At 35.0% G+C, this 24,280-nt stretch overlaps 1 protein-coding gene across 2 annotated transcripts in view; it reads left to right on the forward strand.

Moving 5' to 3' along the window:
- The window catches only part of LOC149797161 (protein GDAP2 homolog), an 87,231-nt gene that overhangs the window by 35,095 nt on the left and 27,856 nt on the right, over positions 1–24,280 (forward strand). For both annotated transcript variants that reach the window (XM_089961835.1, XM_089961836.1), the window contains 4 exons: positions 8,226–8,314; positions 10,553–10,629; positions 16,033–16,195; positions 24,098–24,278. In XM_089961835.1, the coding sequence (XP_089817961.1) occupies positions 8,226–8,314; positions 10,553–10,629; positions 16,033–16,195; positions 24,098–24,278 (510 nt within the window). The remainder of the gene's footprint in view (positions 1–8,225; positions 8,315–10,552; positions 10,630–16,032; positions 16,196–24,097; positions 24,279–24,280) is intronic.

Below are 24,280 nucleotides of genomic sequence, written 5' to 3' on the forward strand. Positions count from 1 at the left end.
AAATAAAAATGGTGCCAAGCTGATATCTGTTATGACCACCACAGCAGCCATCCTGAAAATCATGTTATCCCTACTCTTCTTGAACAGAAAGTCATATTGACATGGACATTTTTACTGGAAGAAATCTTATGATGTCTAGTTGGTTCTAAATAAAATGATTCCACTCAGACATCCATTATGTCCACCAGTACAGCCATGTTGATAATTTTGTTATCGCTACTCCTCCTGAATATAATTTGTATTGCGTGATTGCCCTTTTTCCATAATTGAGGGTTGGAGTTTGAGTCTACCTGATTAATTTCATTTTTTTAATATAAAAAAACATGTTTGTTTGGATCTGAGTTTAACACATTGGTTTTCTCCTTGGAAATTCTTGGACTACCTGATATTTGGCATTCTGTTTTTTTTTTTAAATTTAAGTAAAAGACATGACCTTGTTTACAACTTAGAATGTTCTAGAAGTGAATATTTTATCTTCGTCCTGGTCCTTTTATCGTGTCTTTGGTTTGTATATTAAGGTTGTTTATATCAGAATTATTTATTCCAATCTTAACATCTGTAGTGGAATCAGTCTTTTAATTATGTTTTAATTATAATTTGAGAGGGTTTGTTTATTTAAATTATTCATTGAAATTACAAATTGCTCATTGATACTTTCATGCTAAATCACTCTTTTGGGACTATTGTGAATTCATTTAAAGACATTATAGATTATATCATTGTGATACATCAAGACTGTTTGCAAATTGCCACTCTCCAGACTATTGGAATATCAGCACATTCAAGTTTGGAATTCATTTGAAACATCACTGGAATTCATTTGGAACACTTTGTACTTTTGGGCTTGTGATATAACTTTTAGGACCTTTGGGATTTAATTCACAATAGAGTAAATTTCTTTTAAATTTTCACTTTATATTCTAGAGAAATAAATTATTTGTTGAATTTTACTAAATTGTTGAACTAAATTCTTTTCTGTTTCTAGTTTAAGACCATAGTGGTGTTGTAAAAGAGATAATTGTTCTGCTTTGTTAATATGCTATTTAGCACTAGATTTTATCATTAAATGCTGGTAGAGTGGGAAATAAAATATGGTGCAGGCAGTTGCATTACTGACTTTTATCAGGAATTATTTGTAACTGATTCCAAGAAAATATAATTGAGAGTCTTTGACCTACCTTTGGTTGATCTTACCTGTAAACCTAAATTTGGACTTAAAGCTGCAATAGTTTGTGTGCAGTGGCTATATTTTTTAAATTCCAATAGATTTAGTTGATTGTTATGTCACTGACAGTCAGAGGCAGATATTTTACCATTTCCAGTTAGCATTGAACCACAAGTGACTGTTTCTTTCGAACCACTTTTTCATTTTAGGTGTTTAATTCAAACAAAAATACAATCTACAACCCCATTAATGCCTTTTTTTAAAAAAATTCTTATTTTATAGCAGTATTGTTTTTTATCTTTTGTAATTGAGAAAAGTGTACATCGTGTTGATTTATTGAGATTCCCTCCATAATAACTAGTGGTTGTAATGGTTGAATACGTTGCCTATAAAGTGTACATCGTGTTGATTTATTGAGATTCCCCCCCATAATAACTAGTGGTTGTACTGGTTGAATACGTTGCCTAAAAAGTGTACATCGTGTTGATTTATTGAGATTCCCCCATAATAACTAGTGGTTGTACTGGTTGAATACATTGCCTAAAAAGTGTACATCGTGTTGATTTATTGAGATTCCCCCATAATAACTAGTGGTTGTACTGGTTGAATACGTTGCCTAAAAAGTGTACATCGTGTTGATTTATTGAGATTCCCCCATAATAACTAGTGGTTGTACTGGTTGAATACATTGCCTAAAAAGTGTACATCGTGTTGATTTATTGAGATTCCCCCATAATAACTAGTGGTTGTACTGGTTGAATACATTGCCTAAAAAGTGTACATCGTGTTGATTTATTGAGATTCCCCCATAATAACTAGTGGTTGTACTGGTTGAATACGTTGCCTAAAAAGTGTACATCGTGTTGATTTATTGAGATTCCCCCCCATAATAACTAGTGGTTGTACTGGTTGAATACGTTGCCTAAAAAGTGTACATCGTGTTGATTTATTGAGATTCCCCCATAATAACTAGTGGTTGTACTGGTTGAATACATTGCCTAAAAAGTGTACATCGTGTTGATTTATTGAGATTCCCCCATAATAACTAGTGGTTGTACTGGTTGAATACATTGCCTAAAAAGTGTACATTGTGTTGATTTATTGAGATTCCCCCATAATAACTAGTGGTTGTACTGGTTGAATACATTGCCTAAAATGTGTACATCGTGTTGATTTATTGAGATTCCCCCTTAATAACTAGTGGTTGTACTGGTTGAATACATTGCCTAAAAAGTGTACATCGTGTTGATTTATTGAGATTCCCCCATAATAACTAGTGGTTGTACTGGTTGAATACGTTGCCTAAAAAGTGTACATTGTGTTGATTTATTGAGATTCCCTCATAATAACTAGTGGTTGTACTGGTTGAATACGTTGCCTAAAAAGTGTACATCGTGTTGATTTATTGAGATTCCCCCATAATAACTAGTGGTTGTACTGGTTGAATACGTTGCCTAAAAAGTGTACATCGTGTTGATTTATTGAGATTCCCCCATAATAACTAGTGGTTGTACTGGTTGAATATGTTGCCTAAAAAGTGTACATCGTGTTGATTTATTGAGATTCCCCCCCATAATAACTAGTGGTTGTACTGGTTGAATACGTTGCCTAAAAAGTGTACATCGTGTTGATTTATTGAGATTCCCCCATAATAACTAGTGGTTGTACTGGTTGAATACATTGCCTAAAAAGTGTACATCGTGTTGATTTATTGAGATTCCCCCATAATAACTAGTGGTTGTACTGGTTGAATACATTGCCTAAAAAGTGTACATCGTGTTGATTTATTGAGATTCCCCCATAATAACTAGTGGTTGTACTGGTTGAATACATTGCCTAAAATGTGTACATCGTGTTGATTTATTGAGATTCCCCCTTAATAACTAGTGGTTGTACTGGTTGAATACGTTGCCTAAAAAGTGTACATCGTGTTGATTTATTGAGATTCCCCCATAATAACTAGTGGTTGTACTGGTTGAATACGTTGCCTAAAAAGTGTACATTGTGTTGATTTATTGAGATTCCCCCATAATAACTAGTGGTTGTACTGGTTGAATACGTTGCCTAAAAAGTGTACATCGTGTTGATTTATTGAGATTCCCCCATAATAACTAGTGGTTGTACTGGTTGAATACGTTGCCTAAAAAGTGTACATCGTGTTGATTTATTGAGATTCCCCCATAATAACTAGTGGTTGTACTGGTTGAATATGTTGCCTAAAAAGTGTACATCGTGTTGATTTATTGAGATTCCCCCCCATAATAACTAGTGGTTGTACTGGTTGAATACGTTGCCTAAAAAGTGTACATCGTGTTGATTTATTGAGATTCCCCCATAATAACTAGTGGTTGTACTGGTTGAATACATTGCCTAAAAAGTGTACATCGTGTTGATTTATTGAGATTCCCCCATAATAACTAGTGGTTGTACTGGTTGAATACGTTGCCTAAAAAGTGTACATCGTGTTGATTTATTGAGATTCCCCCATAATAACTAGTGGTTGTACTGGTTGAATACGTTGCCTAAAAAGTGTACATTGTGTTGATTTATTGAGATTCCCCCATAATAACTAGTGGTTGTACTGGTTGAATACGTTGCCTAAAAAGTGTACATCGTGTTGATTTATTGAGATTCCCCCATAATAACTAGTGGTTGTACTAGTTGAATACGTTGCCTAAAAAGTGTACATCGTGTTAATTTATTGAGATTCCCCCATAATAACTAGTGGTTGTACTGGTTGAATACGTTGCCTAAAAAGTGTACATCGTGTTGATTTATTGAGATTCCCCCATAATAACTAGTGGTTGTACTGGTTGAATACGTTGCCTAAAAAGTGTACATCGTGTTGATTTATTGAGATTCCCCCATAATAACTAGTGGTTGTACTGGTTGAATACGTTGCCTAAAAAGTGTACATCATGTTGATTTATTGAGATTCCTCCATAATAACTAGTGGTTGTACTGGTTGAATACATTGCCTAAAAAGTGTACATCGTGTTGATTTATTGAGATTCCCCCATAATAACTAGTGGTTGTACTGGTTGAATACGTTGCCTAAAAAGTGTACATCGTGTTGATTTATTGAGATTCCCCCATAATAACTAGTGGTTGTACTGGTTGAATACGTTGCCTAAAAAGTGTACATCGTGTTGATTTATTGAGATTCCCCCATAATAACTAGTGGTTGTACTGGTTGAATATGTTGCCTAAAAAGGAAAATATCGTATTCACATATAAGAAACTATTATCAAGAAGTTAAAGAATAATAATTTGAGACGGAAAAGTATGAGATGAATACATAGGAAGATGGTGTTTGAGACATAGACTTTTACTACTCTTACTGAAATTACTGATGACCTAAATTGGTGAAATTACCCAATTTGATTGACAGATGATGTGTAAATGCACTTATATTTTTAAATAATAATCCAATTACTTCCTGTCTATTCTTTTGAGATTATAGTCCAATGTTTAAGGTTTTCACTTTTGAATGGTATTCATATAAAGAGATAGGGAGAGAGAGATAGATTAGTTAATTCAGTTCACAATTAACTTATAATCAACATTTATAATTAAATGCTCAAAAATTTGTATATATTTGGTGTGAAGTAGGAGAAAGGTAATATTTTGATAATATTTATGTGATACACATGAAGTGTTTCAAACTTGCACTTAAAAGAGGCTATACTTGTGCCTGTAAACTAAGATAATTCCCTTTAAAGAAGATATGGTTAAAGTCTACTGACCTGACACTGCACTCTTAACATTGTTTATCAGATCAGGTCATCTTTGGCAGGCTTACCTACAGGTACCCCACCTATGAAGCGGAGCAGCCAATGAATGATGTTTGAACTAAAAATCAATACAGCAAGTTGGTATTGTGTATTACATTGTATCACAGAAGCTCCTTAGTATAGCTGATTGATTGCAAAAACTTGTTTTGTATGGTCTTCCACTTCCTTGTCAGTAACTTAAGTTGCATAGTCATTATACCTTTGTCAGTATCAGATGTTATGAAATATTTAAAAAATATTTGTATCCCGCAACCAAAAGTGATGGGGATATAGTGACTGTCCCTCATATTGCCTTACACCTGGTTAGAGGAAGAAGCCTATTGATTTTGTGAGTGCTATGTCCACAGTCAAGGTGACAAGCTGAAAATGTGATTTTCCTTTCTGCTTGAGAAGCCATGTCTCTGTCACCTAATTTCTTTAAGTTTCATAGGTAGCATAGACCAAGGCATTGGCAACTCCATATTGATTCTGAGGTCCAGAGGTAAAAGGTCAAGGTTACTGGAAACAAAAGGTTTTTTCTTGATAAGTCAACTTTTTTGAATTCAGTTTTTGTTAAACTTAATAGGCAGTCTTGACTTAAGCAGAGGCACTTGTCCCTGGTGATTCTTGAGCTCAGGTTAAAAGTCAAGGTCACAGGAGCAGATATTGCCATTTTGGATTCCAAATAATAAGTTTACTTTTCTTAGGTGTCCCATTTCCAAATTTTATCAGCTTCATAGCTGCAATACAATCAAAATTCAGCATCTTCCTGTTTAATCTGTGATCAGTGGATCAAAAGTCAAGCCAATGGATGTGAAATTGCAAAATCATTATGTTAACATTACCTTTGTAATAGTTATGGTTGAGGGAATAATCCATACATCTCATGACTATTTTCTGTAAAGCCATGTTAAAATTATTTTACAAAATAATACCAATTAATTGGAAAGCATTACCATTTTGTTTAAGGATTGACAATTTTTTTTTATGTTCATTGAAGTCTGAACTGAAAAAATGCTGCGCAAACTATGATCTGCAAAGAGCATTTAATGTAAAAAAAATAAACTGGTCAATCATTATAATTAATTTTTTAAAATCTAATAAGAACGAATCAAGGAAATATCTGTTAAAAAGTGTGTTAAATTGACCATTCTAACTGTAACTAACTGCCTGACAATATGGCACAAAGTTACATTCGGTTATTAAGTCACTGAGACAGAGAGGGATAGAGACAGATACAGAGAGAGACAGAGACAGAGACACAGAAAGAGGGAGAGAGACAGAGATACAGAGAGAGAAGGAGAGAGAGTTGTTTATGGATATCTCAAAATTAAATCAGTTGAGGTTTATCAAATGTGATAGTAAATATCTTGTTGATACTTATGCAGGGATGGGTGGACTTTATGAAAACAATCATTGAAGACTCTTTTCTTAAACAAAAAGCAAAAACGAAGCAGTTGCTATTTGTTGTTTAAAAAAACTTTATGAATATCCTTGTCAAATGGCAAAAGATGATGTGGCCGCATACTATTTAGACCAGTGTATATTTGATTGACTGTATGGAAATGTGTGTTTGTGCATGTGTGTGTGTGTGTCATAGAGAGAGAGAGAACACGTCTGCTCATGCATAATTAACTTGACATGACTTACTTTTGTTGGGAAACATCTGGTTCACAACTCACCAGTTTGATTCAATGAGTTTATGTTTAACTTCTCTGCTATAGCAAGGTCCATCCATATTAAATTTCTTCAAACTACATGCTAACTCTCTTTTTATTTTCCATCACTATCTTTAGTTTCACTTGATTTTGTCTGTTTAACTTTTAAGTAAAGGACATCTGTTTCATGGGTGAGCATGGTAAAATCCAAGCTGTCAGAATCTACAGACAGATATTTATTTAAATTCGAATTAAAACTGAAGAGAATGTTAAATTCTATCAATTTCCCATTAGGTCCCAGTTGTTTCAAGATATTGAAATATTCATATAGGTCTAAAAGCAGAAGCTTGTCTAATCCGTAGGCAAAAACAACAGTTCAGTCCTGCATCTTGGCCTTACTAGATTATCATTGTTAAAATGTACAGGCATGAATGTAACCTGGAATAACGTTTGGAATGTCAAGGTCTACGGCATACTCTTTCTTTATCTCTCACTCCATGAATCTTATAAAGTTGAATTTGTTGTTTGTTTTTTTTTAAATTTTTATATGCAGCATTGTTTATTATACACAGGAGACATGATATGATCGTATAGCCCTTGTTGATGTAAGCTAACATTATATCAGTGTAGCTTACAAATATGTTACACATAATTCTATCCAAATGTCAGAAAAAGACATGTTAGTGGGCGTGGCTAAATTATTATAATGGTTTTGGTTCATCCCAATCAGATTGCTGGAAATTGTAATGAAGATAGACAAATTTAATTATATCTAGTAATGTAAAAGTTTTTAAACATTTTAATCGGTGTACAGTGTATTCTGGTGTTTGTCTTAGCATCAGAACCACTGTTGTCTAATTATCCAGCAAGCGGATTCTTGAGGTATTAGTTGTTATAGGGTTTAACGCCACTTTTCAGCACAAGATAGGCTATACATGGCGGCCAGTATTAATGGTGGAGGAAGAACCGGGAAAACCCCGGAAAGAACCACCGACCCACGAGAAGCTACCGGCTAGCTTTCTCACACATCCACATTTGCCGAGCCCGAGACTCGAACCCATGCAGACAGAGGTGAGATGGTAGTGATCCGTGATGGACAGCGCTTTAGACCACTCGGCCACTCGGGGCCCCTGAGGTATTAGTAAAAACAAATATTTTTCAACAGCATACATCTATAGGAAATCTGTATGATTGTATAATAATCGAGTGAACAGTGGGTGGAACTGATGATTTGTCAGTGTTCTAGATTCAGTTTGTCAATAATATACATCTGCTATTAGAAACAGTCTCAGGCTGCCTGAAATGCTGGCTGTGAAAAGTATGGAATAATGCTAATTTAATGTGCAACACATTTAAACACCTGAATGAATTAACCGAAAAAGATTTTAAAGGTATACAATATGGAAATTTTGACACTTTTTTTCCCTACGAAAATCAGAACAAATTATGTATGGGTTGAAAGGTGTCTTCCAAATGGAAGAGACCGCATTTCATATACCAGGTATATTTGGGTTTTTTGTTTTTAAAGAAAATGATTGTATATAATTTCAAGAGTTAATCGTCTATAATGTATTTTCCAAAACCATGATGTGTGAAGTTTCACACAGAGATTTATTGACCATTTTCCAGAGAGCAGAGGATACAGACTCTAGGACTTTGCTGTATACATTCAAGTCAGAGAGGTTACCCACCTGACCAAGGGGCACATATAGCAATCAGTAAGTTGTATATTCCATTTGTTTTGAATAAATGGAACACACCTGTAATAAATATAGCAAGACATGAGACATAGTTGGTAATATTTGGTCAATACTGGTAAGACATGAGACATAGTTGGTAATATTTGGTCAATACTGGTAAGACATGAGACATAGTTGGTAATATTTGGTCAATACTGGTAAGACATGAGACATAGTTGGTAATATTTGGTCAATACTGGTAAGACATGAGACATAGTTGGTAATATTTGGTCAATACTGGTAAGACATGAGACATAGTTGGTAATATTTGGTCAATACTGGTAAGACATGAGACATAGTTGGTAATATTTGGTCAATACTGGTAAGACATGAGACATAGTTGGTAATATTTGGTCAATACTGGTAAGACGTGTGCTTCATTAGTTTCATTAAGTATCAGACATTATCAGTACTCAAGACAAATACATACTCAAAGTGTGATGAGTAACATGTATGCCTCAAAGCATAGCATCTTTTAAAAATCTTCCTGATCACTTGCATGAGATTTGTGTTACATCATTAGTTTGACCATAGGTCAGTCCTATCCATCTGGTAGCTACTGTGCCATGTTGATTCGGACTGTATATTGTTCCTCCATGGAAAAAGAAAAATGGATTTAGATTTTTTTTACTACATTTCCTCTATTTCTTGTTTATGATAAGGTTTCTTGTATATTTATATTACCATGGAAATGAAAAAGTTTCAACTCACTTCTGGGAAGTGGAGGAGAGCTATAATTCTATACTACCTCCAGTGTTGGCATCTGCATAGATAAAATCCTGTGTAAATGTCCAACCTCACTGTATCTCAACCATCATTCTTCCTAGGTTCTAGGCAGCAGTTTGGATTGGATTTCATAGGACCTACCTTCTGAGAAGGGGGCTTAGGTGGCTAATTTTGTATTAACATGCACATGAGTTGCATTCTTAGTGAAGTTTTTGCATTTAAAGCCCCAATGCCACAGTTTATTATAAATTTCACCATTCATTTAATCTAATTAAAGTTTGGAAGGCAGGAGATGATTTCTTAATAAAGCTGTCTGATATAAACCATTTTTTATAATAATCAAGATGATAGGTTTAAACAAAGTTCATATATTCAGTTTAGAATTAAGAGGTGCCAGCTTATAATTCAGTCCACAAAGTTGCTCGTAATTCTGATCTTTTTCCAATTTGCTCCAAAAGTAGTGATGTAATACATTCAACAAATTCTGTTAGTGACTAATCTAATAACAACAACATTCATACATGGCACACAGATTGATTTGAGAGGATAAGAAGAGAGGTAGGCCTGCTTTTTCTAAGCAGATCTGAGAAGAAAAATCATGCATTGGATAAAATAAGACGTGAATATTGGTGATCAGCTTGGGCACTGGAATATACACTGAATGGTGAACTTTAAGACAATCCCAAACAGCATGGTGATAGCATTTTATGTTTAAAATGTCATCAAATATGGTGTGCCAGCTTTTGATTGAAATTGGTTGACCCACCAATGTCGCCGATCAACATCAGATTAATTTGTACACATGTGGAAAATTGTTGGGTATCTCAGTTCGAGGGAGATGATGTATGTAACATCGATATTATCTGGTTTTAATGGAACTTAATAAGTTTTTGGATTTATATCTTTCAAGAGTCATTATTATTCAAATGATTTGGCCTATATGACTATTTGCATGTAATGGTGGCACTGGGACTTTAACTCCAGTTTGAGCACCTATATATACCTATATATACCTTATACATAGTATTTGAGCTTGGCCTTTAGTCTTCCACACACACATGCAAACATATATACACACACAGAAGTTAACTGATGTATGTGACTTATGGTATACAATTATGCATTGTCTGGTGTCGTATCAACTTTGATTTGTATCATTATCATGAACTTGACAGGTTTCTCTTTTTAAAACATTTCAGTCTCAAGATAGTTACTGAAAATGTCTACGTGTAATACATACCTTACAGTTTAGCATAAACCCAGATCTGCCAGTATATTATGTGCTGGTCAGTAGGGATCCACATTATTCATTATACTTCATGATTTCAGGGGATAAGTATAGACCCTGATCTGCTGACATGTTTTGCAATGCTAGATCGGGTTCAGTGCTGTTAATAGTTGGGTTAACATTATTCAGAAACCAGTATAGTATCTCTATTTACCAGGTTAGAAATTATCTTCTTTTCTCACACAAGCCATTTATGATTGCAGGAACCATTAGGAGATTTCTAGAGAAGTTCAGTAATGATGTAGAAGTCATAGTGTTTGTATGTGGAGATGACACATTGGTAAGTACCAGCTGATGCAGATATATCCTGCTTTGTATATCTGAAAGATAGTTTGTGCTCAGAATCAGCATAATGAAATAATTCAGCATAACAGACAAAAATCACATTTTCCACAGAAGTTTGAAATTTTAAACTGGATCAGCCCAAAAGTTTTGATGAGTTTGAGTTGTTCTTATAGAAAAGACCTTAAGCTGGGATTGAGCAAGTAATAATAACCTCATATTGAGAAGCATGAGACCAATAGTAAGTCTTTTTCATTACCTTTATTTGTGTTGTCAGCTTTTTAGTTTTACCTCCGAGGTTGACTTTTTACTTAGTCTCACCCAAGTTCTGACACCAAGGGGGTTTTGACTCTAAATCTTGCACCCATACATGAAACACAGACTTATCACTGTTTTTGTTGGCTTATCTGTCCATCCATTCATACTTTGAACCACCATAAGTCTGTAACCCTTACACATATTTGGATGCCATCTGTTAGGTGATATGCCTATTATGTGGATATACTTTTAGCTTCCATCCTTTCAGGTTCAGTTAATGTTATTGCTGTGTTTCACTCACTTTTAAATTTCCACCTCTTTAACTGGAGATCCTTGTGACCAGTATAGTTCACAAATCATTCAGCATGTTCTGATGCAATTCTGTGTGTATATTGTCTCTTAAGCCTCGCTGTGCCATTTGTACACTTGTATGTGCTTTTTATGCTTTATTCTTGCTTGCAAGAGTTATACCCCCTGATAGCCCATCCTTTTTCCTTTGGTTTCCACAGCATTACTTTTTGAAGATTTCAACTATATTTAAGATGCAGCTTTATATTGATGAGACCTTGATGTAATGAGATCATGGGGGTCATTTCTTCTTTTAAATACATTACTCAGTTATAATACCTTAGGAGAACTACAGTTACCATGCAAATCCAACCCTCCCAGGTAAAAATGTTTCAGCTATGGTAGCGCTCACCAGATAATATGTACTTTTGAGAGAGTGACGTATGTAAGGTGAAGTAGTTCGCATTTAAAACATGCACAGTGGAGAGAATGTTTGCATAGCTCTATGCTACATTAATGTAATGTGGATGATATTTCTTTTGGATATTGTACTTTTGGAAATTTTACATGATTTAAGCACACTGCTAACTAAAATGACTGCTCCCTTGTGTTAAAAAATCAGTCTGAATTAGTCTAAAGTACACTATACATAGCAGCTATTAAAATAGGGAAAATGAATTTTGCCAGACTAGACAATACCAGCTTCTGAAAGTGCAATGAATGAATTACCAAATATATAAAATGTAAAAAAAGTTATCGGCTCTTTTTTATACAATTGACCTCTGAAGTTCAGGAAGTGAAAATGACCAAGTAGAGCTAGCACTTTTTTGAAAGGTGCACATTTGAAGTAAGGCCAAGCTGTATACTCTATAACCCATAGTACACCCATCAATCATACACCAAAATAAAGGGAATTAAAGGTTCTTTGCATTATACCTAAGATATACAAGGTCTTTTTTAAATAGCCAGTATAACCAGTGAGGAAAGCCGGGGACATTCTTTTTCTTTAAATTCCTAACCCTATGCAAAATGCGAAACTGTATAGCGCCACCTAAATAGCTAAAATTTATCTGCCCACCTAGGTGGCAGTTAGATAGAGTGATCTCTTATTGATACAGGGATTATGTTAATTCCCATGAATTCATGGTTACTAATGCAGCAGAAGGCACTTTGATGAGTACTACACCATTATCACAAAAGTAGGTCACTGTGAAATGGAGATCATGCTTTTTTACTTTGACTAAATTGTGTTTTGAAGTTTATTTTTCAAGCACTGTTAATGATATATTCAACAAACCATATGATTGTACATATCTCTGTTAGTTCCACACCTTTATTCAACAAACCATATGATTGTACGTATCCCTGTTAGTTCCACACCCTTATTCAACAAACCATATGATTGTACGTATCTCTGTTAGTTCCACACCCGTATCATAAAATGATGTTAGATTGAAGTACATTTCACATTTTACTGGCCTATGTCAGGTTGTTCTGTTGAGTTCTTGACCCTCTGGGTTTTAATGGCATGCTGTATATTTACTGAAATACCTAAATTAAATTAAAGCTGATGGGGGGGATGCTCTTGAATAGTACTACACCCTCATCATGGTAGTATGTCACTATGGTTGTTGTTGTTGTTATAGGGTTTAACGCCATTTTTCAGCACAAGATAGGCTATACATGGCGGCCAGTATTAATGGTGGAGGAAGAACCTGGGAAAACCCTAGAAAGAACCACCGACCCACGAGAAGCTGCCAGAAAGCTTTCTCGCATATTCACATTGGCTGAGCCCGAGACTCGAACCTACACAGACAGAGGTGAGATGGCAGTGATCCGAGATGGAGAGCGCTTTAGACTGCTTGGCCACTCAGGGCCCCTAGTATGTCACTGTAATTTATATGATAAGATTCATTGACTTGGTCTCCATCGCAAGGACTGTTTATGCTAGAATCATCAGACTCTGTGATTATATGCATTCCAATTATTACTACACCCATACAACACGGATGGTCATAGTACTAGTCCCTCATGCTGAAAGTAGGTTTACATGTTGCTGGCATTGGTTCAGTTTGATGCTGTTACTGTTCCTGCTGTAATCATTAAACTCGGTGACTATATACATCTTTTGCAATACCACACTGATACAAAAAAGGTCACTGTGACCTCTGTTTAACATTTCACTGACCTAAGTTAAGCTGTTGCATTTAGCTCATGACCAAACAGATTTTTTTTGCATGCTCTGTGCATAATATAAAATAAAAAATCATGAACCTTAGGGATGCATTATTCTGCATACTGCTGTCATTTTAGCAGTATCAATCATATTTTACATTTCACTGACTTGGATAAAATTTTGGGTTTAATTTTCATTTCTCAGGCAGTGTTCATGTCAGGACTGTATAATAGAAGGAAATGCATCTCTGTTATTAACACACTTTTACAATAAAAGAAGCTAATCTTGACCTATATTTCATCCTCTGCTACTCCTACCTATAATCATGAAACTTGATGAATGGATGCATCTTGATAAGTTACACATCCTATTGTAAAAAGAGATTGTACTGACCTATATTTCATGTTCAGTGACTGTCTTCTAATTTTGTGTTAAAGTTCATTTCTTAGGCTTTGTTTATGTTCCAATCATGAAACATAATTGTACACATCTCTTTTACTGTTATATCCTTAAAATAGAAGATGGTCACTGTGACCTGCTTATTACATTGGTTCATCCATGCTAGACATATATACATCATAGCCTACTCAGGAGGCCTTTCTGACCAATTCAGCTTGAAGTAGGAAAAGATATATTTATCCATTGATCAGCTTTCTATTTTATATTGGGATATGTCACCCTAAGATGGTTAACTGTATTGCTTTTGTGAATGAGTTGACCAATTAGGCAAGTGGACTGCATGCTGCTTGCTTTTCATAGGAGTCCTCACCTGTAGTGGTTAATCAAGGTAATTATTGATGCATGATCTCTGTGCTGCTGGCTGTCATTCCAAGATTACTCAAAGCATACTATTATCACCCTAATATCTGCCTTAAGGGGTGGACAATGATACTGGCTTTTCATGTAGATTGTAAGAACAATGATTTTAAAAAAATTAATGCAAAAATAATATTAATCTGTTTTTTGTCAACTTATTGCCTCAGTGATGATTTGATGGAAAAGAACATTCTTTTTTTTTTATTCTTTCATGTCTTTTAGGCCCTGTCACAGAAAGTAGGTAGGTAGGCAGATGGTTACATAATATGTACATGTAAACACAATACTGGCTGGATGGTGCCTATAAATAGTTTAAATGTAATATTTTAATTATTAATTAAATTATAATATTATTATTAATACTGTATATATCATTAATTAATATTTAATATTTTTAATTGATTAAAAGTTAAAATGTAAACGAAAATGATAGCCAAAAAATATTTAGTTAGAAAAGGGGGACAAGATCACTTTTGTCTGAATGTATTTTCCACATGACATTGTTTAAAATGGCTATTGGAGACTAGTGAAAGTAGAGGTGAGATAATATGTAATTGCTGATTGCACTCTGGTTTTCTTCTATATTTAGCTACAGAAAAATTTGGTATCTTTTCTATTAGGTTTATATTATTGGTGTTCAGAATTATTACATGTGTGTGTATGTTTAGATTTTTAACATAGCGTTAATGATTTGAACCATATTGCTAACATGTCTGTAGATATGCAGCTTATAGTGATGTCTTGTACTTGGGCATCATGTCCCACCCAGTCACAATATCCTGACACCATGCCAACCAGTCCTAACATTAACCTCTTGATGCTGAGCGCCAAGCAAGGCAGCTTCTAGTACTATTTTTATAAATCTTTGGTATGACTCGACTGGGGTTTGAACCTGCCTCTGATGTGGGAGGCATCCAGGGTGGACACTAACCACTTAGCTCACCAGAGCAGTCAAATTATTATATAGTGAAAATGCCTGAAATAATACAGCACAGTACACTATTTATGAATGCACATCTTTCTCACACACAAACACATGCACACACACACCGATGCATACATGCATGTGCACAAATATATATACCTCTTTACCTGTACTGTTCATGTTAGGTAAAGATAACTTTATCCATTATATTGAATACATGACCATCATATTTAATATCCTCCAGCACCAATAAGTACAAACATGTCATTGTGATTTAAAGTTCCTTTAAACATCTATCAGAAATTATGGTATCAACTAGATTAGTAATAATCCAGCATTCATAGTTAAATGTTTTGAGATGCCCCTCTTTCTCTCTTATCAACTTAAAGTCATTTTCCATAGATTAGAAGCATCTAGTTCTATTTCTTCTGTTGTACTGTCTGCTGTTTCATCCTTTTCTATCTTCTTGATTAATGTTATCCCATTTGTACAGCAAGTTTTTCCACAAGACATTTCCTTTTCCTGGAATGTCAGTCTTCATCACACTGATGTTTACAGGTAGTCATCATCCTCTACAGTAACAGCCACGGTTGTTGGAATATGTATACAGAGTCCCTCTGCACTATTTATAGAACTTGAAATCAATGTTTCTACTGTTTTAATCTGATTGTTTGACTTTGATTATCTGTGTAAATGTTTTATATGTACTTCATGGATCAGAAACCCATGTTTGTTTCAGAGGACAATAATTATTTGGAGTTTTCTTGAGTTTTAGTTTTTACTTCAAAATATAGAGTAGTGCTCATTTAGGACTAAACATTGGCTTTCTGTGGAAGAGTTGCATGAATCTTGAAACGTGCTTGATATCTCAACATAGAAAATCAGGAGTAGTAACCTAATCTCATATGACTGACTCACAATCTATTACCTGTCAACAGGATGTGTATGAAAAGACCCTTCCTCTGTATTTTCCTCGGAGCCCAAAGGAAGAAGAGGAAGTACTTCCAAAGTTGCCAAAGGACATCGGAAATGATGATGGAGAGCCAGTTATACCTGAGAGACAAATCAGAATCATGGATAAACCCACCTTAGCTGCTTACAGTATGTTTATACAAATTACCAAATATACTTACATTTATTCCTTGGTTACATTTTTTAATTTAATGGGATTAAGTTATCTTTAATAAGTGGTGAAATTCCATTCTTTAAATTTTATTATTTTTGCAATTTTAACAACATAATATTGATCTACCTCTGTCTTGTTCCCAGTACTTCAGTTTTAATGGGGAGTCCTATTAAAATTATGGCAAAAATGTAGAATCTGGACCCCATTGTCAGAAGTAACTTAAGGGGCTCTCACCAGTTATTATGTACTTTTGAGAGAGTGACATATGTAAGGTGAAGTTGTTTGCATTTAAAACATGTACAGTGGAGAGAATGTTGGTATACCTCTGTGCTGCATTAATGTAATGTGGATGATATTTCTTTGGATATTGTACTTTTGGAAATTGTACATGATTTAAGCACACTGCTAACTAAAATGACTGCTCCCTTGTGCTAAAAAATCAGCCTGAATTAGTCTAAAGTACACTATCCATAGCAGCTATTAAAATAGGGAAAATGAATTTTGCCAAACTAGACAATACCAGCTTCTGAAAGTGCAATGAATGAATTGCCAATTATATAAAATGTAAAAAAAAAAGTTATCGGCTCTTTTTTTATACAATTTACCTATGAATTTCAGGAAGTGAAAATGACTAAGTAGAGCTAGCACTTTTTTTGAAAGGTGCACATCTGGAGTAAGGCCAAGCTATATGCTCTATAACCCATATTACACCCATCAATCATACATCAAAATAAAGGGAATTAAAGGTTCTTTCAATTATACCTAAGACATACAAGGTCTTTTTTAAATAGCCAGTATAACCAGTGAGGAAAGCCAGGGAAATTCTCTTTCTTTAAAATTCTAACCCTATGCAAAATTTGAAATTGTAGAGCACCACCTTAGCAGTGACTCTGGACTGAGTTATAGATGAACAAAGAGCCAGATGAGTGCTACTGAGTGTTTGCATATATTGGGTATTGTTTGTTTAGGGAAATCTTGGCAAATTCAATAGCCTGAAGTCTGGTTTTTGCACACATAACTATGGCAAGTAAAATACAATACTACACTATTATTGGGAAATTCTGAACTTACTTATATCAGCAGTTCATACTTCATCTAGCTGTAAGAATGAGTGAGCTTATGGCATGACCCTGTATCCATTGTCTGTCGTATTTTGACCTTCTTTGTTCATTAGTCATCCTTCATTCAAAGATTTGCTTGTTATTTCTCAGAAAGCCATGTTTTTGGTCTGATTTCTATCATGCTAATGTCATCAGTCTTTCAGACAAGTTTGATAATGAGTGAGGTCTATGCGTACTAATGGATGATAATTTGTCTGATGTAGTGAGCTTCTTATCATCATGGAGGCTGTATTTCTGATTCAGTGTCGATCAGAATTTAAAAATAGCTTATACTTTCAAGATCACCAATATATTCAGTGATGAGGGAAATACTTGCATATTTTAATAAGGTGATCTTATCTCTGAGTGACTGGCCTTGTTACTAATCTGCAAGTCAGATTTCTGATTTGATTTTTAATTTTAATCAAACTTGAAAGAAGATCTTTTATCAAGATCTTGATCAGTTTTGATAATGTGTAAGACTTGTGCATAGTAGGGATAATATCGTGCAACTGATTGGTCTGGCATGTTACTACTCTGAAGCCATAACTTTGATCCGACTTTATTTAAAATTGGAATATGCATTAATGTCTCCAGTTTTTTTAATAAATTAAGTAATGAGCATGATCCATACTTGTTATTGAGGTGATTATGCAATCAAGTTCTTGGATGATTTCAATTAAGTGTGACATCCACTCATGTTAATGAATTGATTTTATGTCCGATTGGCTGAGCTTGTGAACACTCACGAAAATGTTTTTGAACAGATTTTGCCTAGACTTGCTGTGTTAGCTTGATGAGTGTGATTCTGAATGAGATCCATACTGCATTCTAATGAGGATCCAGGCTGATTAGATAGTGGGATTTAAACCTGCAATTTTCGTGGTCATGTGTCCATTGTCTCAACCACTGAACCTGCATAGCTCCTTGGATAGGGATATCAGTTGTTTCCAGGTTATGACTCCCTGAGCTTGGGGATCCAGGTAGTAAAGACAGACCCAGGAACCCATGCTGACAGATTAAATCCTTTGACTGTCGAGTAAGTGTATGTACTTTAATGGTGTGTTTATGAACAGTATCAGAATTTTTTAATCATGACTTAAAATGGTACCCTGTATTTGGTCTAGAAGGGGGATGTAAGACACCAACATTAAGAAATAATGTAGCAACTTATGTGCTCCAAGCTTTTCTTTCCATTTTATAGTTTCAGTATGTGTGGTAATTTTCATTCACAAGCTGACATAAATCAGCAACCCATGTGATCAATAATACACCTTTTTGGGCCTCTTAATTTTCATCAATATAAAGGTTCAAAAGAGCCTGAGATCATGCTAATCGTATGGGTCCAAAAGAGCCTGAGGTCAGTGCTAATATATAGGTCCAAAAGAACATGTGGTCGTGCTAATAGTGTAGGCCCAAAAGAGCCTGAGTTCATGCAAATAGTATAGGCCCAAAAGAGCCTGAGGTTGTGCAAATAGTATAGTCCCAAAAGAGCCTAAGGTCATGCAAATAGTATAGGCCCAAAAGAGGCTGAGGTCATGCAAATAGTATAGGTCCAAAAGAGCCTGAGGTCATGCAAATAGTATAGGCCCAAAAGAGGCTGAGGTCGTGCAAATAGTATAGGCCCAAAAGAGCCTGAGTCATGCAAATAGTACAGGCCCAAAAGAGGCTGAGGTCGTGCAAATAGTATAGGCCCAAAAGAGCCAGAGGTCCTGCAAATAGTATAGGTCCAAAAGAACATGTGGTCATGCTAATAGTATAGGCCCAAAAGAGGCTGAGGTCATGCAAATAGTAAAGGTCCAAATGATGTAGTTGGTTCTCAGGCCTTATCCCATTCTTAAGAACTGCAGCATCACAGTTCCCCACCCCAAGTTGGTAACCCATGTGACACCAGTTTCTGTTCCCATGTTCAGCATCCTCATATTAACCCGTCGCCAATCTGACCTAGTCTTACAGACAGTTATGGCAGGCTATTAAAGTAAAACATTTAGATAACTGTTTTAAGGTTCTGTAAGCATGTGATTGGGTTAAATAATACTATATTCATGCCAAATAACAGCAGGATTGTATGGTACTCAAGCCATAGAACATAAGTTTAGGATACAGCAGGGGAACCAATAGTACTGAACTGTTTCAGGCAATCAAAGAGTGTTGACTGGTACCCTACATATGTAAGGTCATTGATGGGTGTCAAGATAAGCATTCAATTGGTTGGTCAAATACTGATATTTCCTTGTAAAATACATTCACTTGTCACATTAAATATTACATTACCTCTTTAATCCAGCCCTCCTATAACGATGAAAATGTGTATTTCATGTATAGACAAGGGGATTAAATTTTCACTCACGACCTCCCCGTTAACACTGCTTGGTGGCTAACCAAAAACTTTAATGTTCACTGTTTAAGCCTTTGTGCAGTAAGATCATCATCATACTACATGGTCTTGGTAAACCTGATAGTAAAGGCCATGATAAATTGTAATCAAGTGACTACAGTTGAACATTGAAACTGCATAGAGAATATGGTTCTGTAGAACTATGATCAACTACTTTAGAGCTGAAACACAAGTAAATTCTGGTAAATTCTGGTACATTTTAGTTTTGGAATAAAATTATGTATCAAATCTCATGAGTCCAAAAGGAAATCAATAAAATAATTCAATCTTACATGTTACGAAAATGCTGTGGTTTCAGCTGTAACAAATATACAGTTTTAACAAGCTCTTAAACAGAATTCGAAAATATAAATATTGATACATATTATATAAACAAATTACAACTGAAACATTTTATAGTTCTTTTTTTATTGAAATTTTGGATCATATTGATATCAATTCTAATATGCCAGGGTGATGCAGGAAGGACCTCTATATAAGAAGGGGACCAGGAAGTCATCCCTTCAGGATGGTATCGCCTGGAACATGCTGGCCTACCTACTCCCTATATGTCCAGAGAGGGAATCTAACGGAATCTGGAAATAAAAGACAATATTATAGCCTTAAACTCTTTATTCCTTGATAAATTGATCATTTCATTTGAAAAGAACACATTTTTAAATACTAACAAATTGGAGACTTCTCCATTATAAGATAGCTCTAAGAGTTTCCATAGTTACATGAAATAAACTGATTTTTTAACAGAATAACAAATATATATATATATATATATAGAACTGCTCGTAATGACACAGGCAATAACATACACTCCTTTAGGTACAACATGAAATTTCATGGTGACAGGGATCTGTGTTCTTTCAGAAAGTTAAAGGCATTGATCCTGCATGGCTATGCTATGTGGCTAATGTGAGGTGGACAGGCCTGTTGGGGAGTCAATGAAAATGCATAGGCATGGAACATGGACATACAGTACAAAAACATCAGGGGAACATAAACACATTCTCTCTCTTTTGTTACAACTACCATTACTTAAAATTTTCCCAAGGTCAAATGACCGTATTATATTACATAGATGTACTAATATCTTGGTTTGTTTCTTCTTATCTATTTAAATTTTGATCATTTTACTGCCTTAAGGTGTAAGCTTTAAGCAGAAAGCAAAAGATACTTGTATTACACATGTACTGCATACATACAACATAAAAGCTATTTTTCATTTTTTGCTTACACCATAAATGTGTCTCTATTCAAAATATAATTTTAAATTTGAACAAAGGAACTGTTTGCAAACATAAAAAGTATTCAGTCAAACTTTTAAAAAGAATTACTGTATGGGGATTAGACTGTATGAAGAAATATATGTGCATATATAATCAAGAAATAAATCAGAATGCAATATATATATATATATATATATATATATATATATATATATATATATATATATATATATATATATATATATATATATCTATATGATGCAGATAGAGCTCTGGTCTTGTTACACTTCAAAAAGAATTATTAAGGACAGAGACCATCAAAAAAACATATTTTCATCACTCTTAATTATTTTCATTTCTCATTGTTTTGACCGCTCTGGTGGCCTAGTGGTTAGAGTATCCGCCTTGGATGCAGGAGGTAGTGGGTTCGATCCCCGGCCAAGTCATACCAAAGACTTACAAAAATGGTACTAACAGCTGCCTTGCTTGGCGTTCAGCATTAAGAGGTTAGTGTTAGAACTGGTTGGTCTGGTATCAGGATAATGTGACTGTGTGGGACATCATGCTACATGTCTTTGATATGATGTCCCAGTGCTAGGCATCACTTAAAACTGCCACACTGTGGACATCATAGTGATAAAACTGAAAAATAAAATTGTTAAAGCTACGTTAAAAATCCAAATGACACACACACACACACACACACACACATATATATATGTAAAATAACCAAAAACGAATATGACTGAACAAGGGCCAGTCCTAACATGAATGTCACATAGCAGTACTATGCTACTAATCATTTGGATAAAATAAACACAAGACAATACAGAAACCTCTTGGGGAAAAAAATCATTATCTAAATAATTTTTTTCCTCAAAATTCTTTGTTATATTTTTACTCAAAAACAAACACACACCAATTGGTGGGGGATACAGATGCACATAAAAACCTTTATAAAGCTGACAACACCATGGGAGAGATACACTTCAAAGGCTGATAGCTTAACAGCTAAAGGATGGAGATTTGCCCACGAATAATATTGGTCTCACAAAAATTGAAAGGATAGCTTTGTTATTTCAACCTATCAGTCTTGAAAGTAGACATACTGTTGTGTATTGATGTTTTTGCTACATGTTCCAATCATGTTTTTATTATACATTTTTGTGTGAAATTTTTTATAATTGTGGGCTTTGTTATGCTGATTTTGTGCTCTAACATGGTGCTTATTGTTGGCTGTTTATTTTAATGTACACTGCCTGTAGTTTCTGCTTGTCGAGGTAACAAGTGCTATTATTGTTAACAGTGAACACTTTCAGGTTGCTGTTTGCTGATGTTTTTGTCTTTCTTAGTTTTTCATGCGAACAGTCTGATGTATTGTTCCAGGTGGAGGAATCTAAAGTCAGAGTGTACATACATGATATGTGTCCCTCTCACACAAAGTTTACTTCATTCTACCTGCAGAATAGATCTAGATGTGATCAGAAGGGATATGGTCCATGGTTGCACAGAAAAGCTTCAACATTGTCTGCACAGAGCAAAAAAGCAATGACACATTTGCTGCCCTCAGGGAATGTTTATCTCTGTGTCTGCAAGAGATCTATAGTGGCTTGCAATGTACTGGAAAGTGTCCTTCCTTATTTCATGGCTCCAATGGGCTTATGTTTCCCTGAATGAACAAGCAGAGCCTTAGAACCTGTACGTCCAGGTGCATGTAGTAAACACTGATGATCCATAGTTCCTGACTTCCATACCAACATTGCCACCTTGGCTGACATGCAGCCAGTCCAGCCAGATGGCTACCACTCCATAAATTTTAATACATTTAGATTTCATTAGAAAGAGATAAAAGCAACAACAGGCACCCTGTTCCCCAAATGGAATCTCTCTTTGGTTCTGACATGGCTCAGTTACAGTAGGTTTGAGCTCTTGTCTGGAATGTCAGTGAAGCCACTATCATAGAAAACATGCAATTTTAAAGTACCACCATCAGTCTGCCAGGTGGATGAATTGCATACTTGATCAATAGATCTGATTTGCAATCCCATTCAGATGGTGCAGTGAGCAAATAACATGTTGCTGTTTACAGGCAATAACAAATTACCATCCGCTTGCTGTCCATGATTGACCCTTTAAGCTAATAAGCTGTACAAGATTAGGTCCATATCAGGTGCTACTTGTCAAGCACAGAAAGCATATGAGGGCCAGAGGATGGCTCTTGATTGTATTAAAAGCAGGGAATACATAACTCGCCACCAAGCCTGTGTGTTGGCTTGAGTAGGAGGAAATTTCTCCAACTCAGATGTGTCTCATAAAGTTTTCTGTTTTTGAGATTCAAGCCATCTTTGCAGGCCCCACATTCATTAACAATGTTTCCATATGAGACATCACTGAGGCTGTTGACTGGTATGCACAAGCTAGATTCTCAAGCCTCAATCATTGTGATCTAGCATCACAGAGAAGAGAACTGAATCTGCTAGGACCTGTAACAGCTACTGAGACAATCACCAGACTTTGTTAATAACATCATCACAGGCATTGGATATTTAGCTTCTCCTGGATTTCTCCGGATTTTATTTGTTGGTAAGAAAACACCACTTGTTTGTTTCATTGTTAGTTTGCATGACTCAGTTTTCCTTCCTGGTTTTATCTTTCATGTAGTGTATCCCGTCATATTCTTTTGAATGCTAACCATGGTAGAGATTGGATGCTCATGCATTTGCACCTCATTCTACATATTTTCCAAATGTTAATGTGATTGGGTAATGTATTCAGTTGGGAAAGAAAATTGTTTTCCTTCAAGAATACATATACAGTCACATTATAGGAAAGATTTTTAAAAAATTGTCCTTTCTGGAGATCTGGATTTTAGTGGAGTTTAATTCCTATCTTTAATGTGATTGGATAAGTATTCTCAGAGAAACATAATTTGCTATAAAATATAAAATATATATAAAAATAAAACATAAAATAAAAATCTATAAAATAAAATTATAAAAAATAAATAAAAATATATAAAATATACAATTCTGAGAAAATTGTGATGAGCATTGATGTGTTTGAGACTTGCTTTGTTTGCAGTTATCAGACTAGGGTAAACGTGGCTGGAGAAATAACATTTTAAAGAATCAGATTTCAATATCACATGCTATGTTTCAGAAAAAGATGACAATGATTTGGAGGAGACAATAGACCTTAACAGAACATTTGGGTCATCTACAGTTCTTGAAGTTGGTCGACACTCATTTTCCCAAATGGAGGAAAATCCAGATGCTGTGAAGAAAAACATACTAAAAAGACGTTCCGATAGTGAAGAGAGGCACCTTGAGCTTAGGAGAAGGT

This window comes from Sinohyriopsis cumingii, chromosome 6 (genome assembly GCF_028554795.1).
Source record: "Sinohyriopsis cumingii isolate HCF-2022 chromosome 6, ASM2855479v2, whole genome shotgun sequence".
In the NCBI taxonomy this organism is placed as follows: domain Eukaryota; kingdom Metazoa; phylum Mollusca; class Bivalvia; order Unionida; family Unionidae; genus Sinohyriopsis; species Sinohyriopsis cumingii.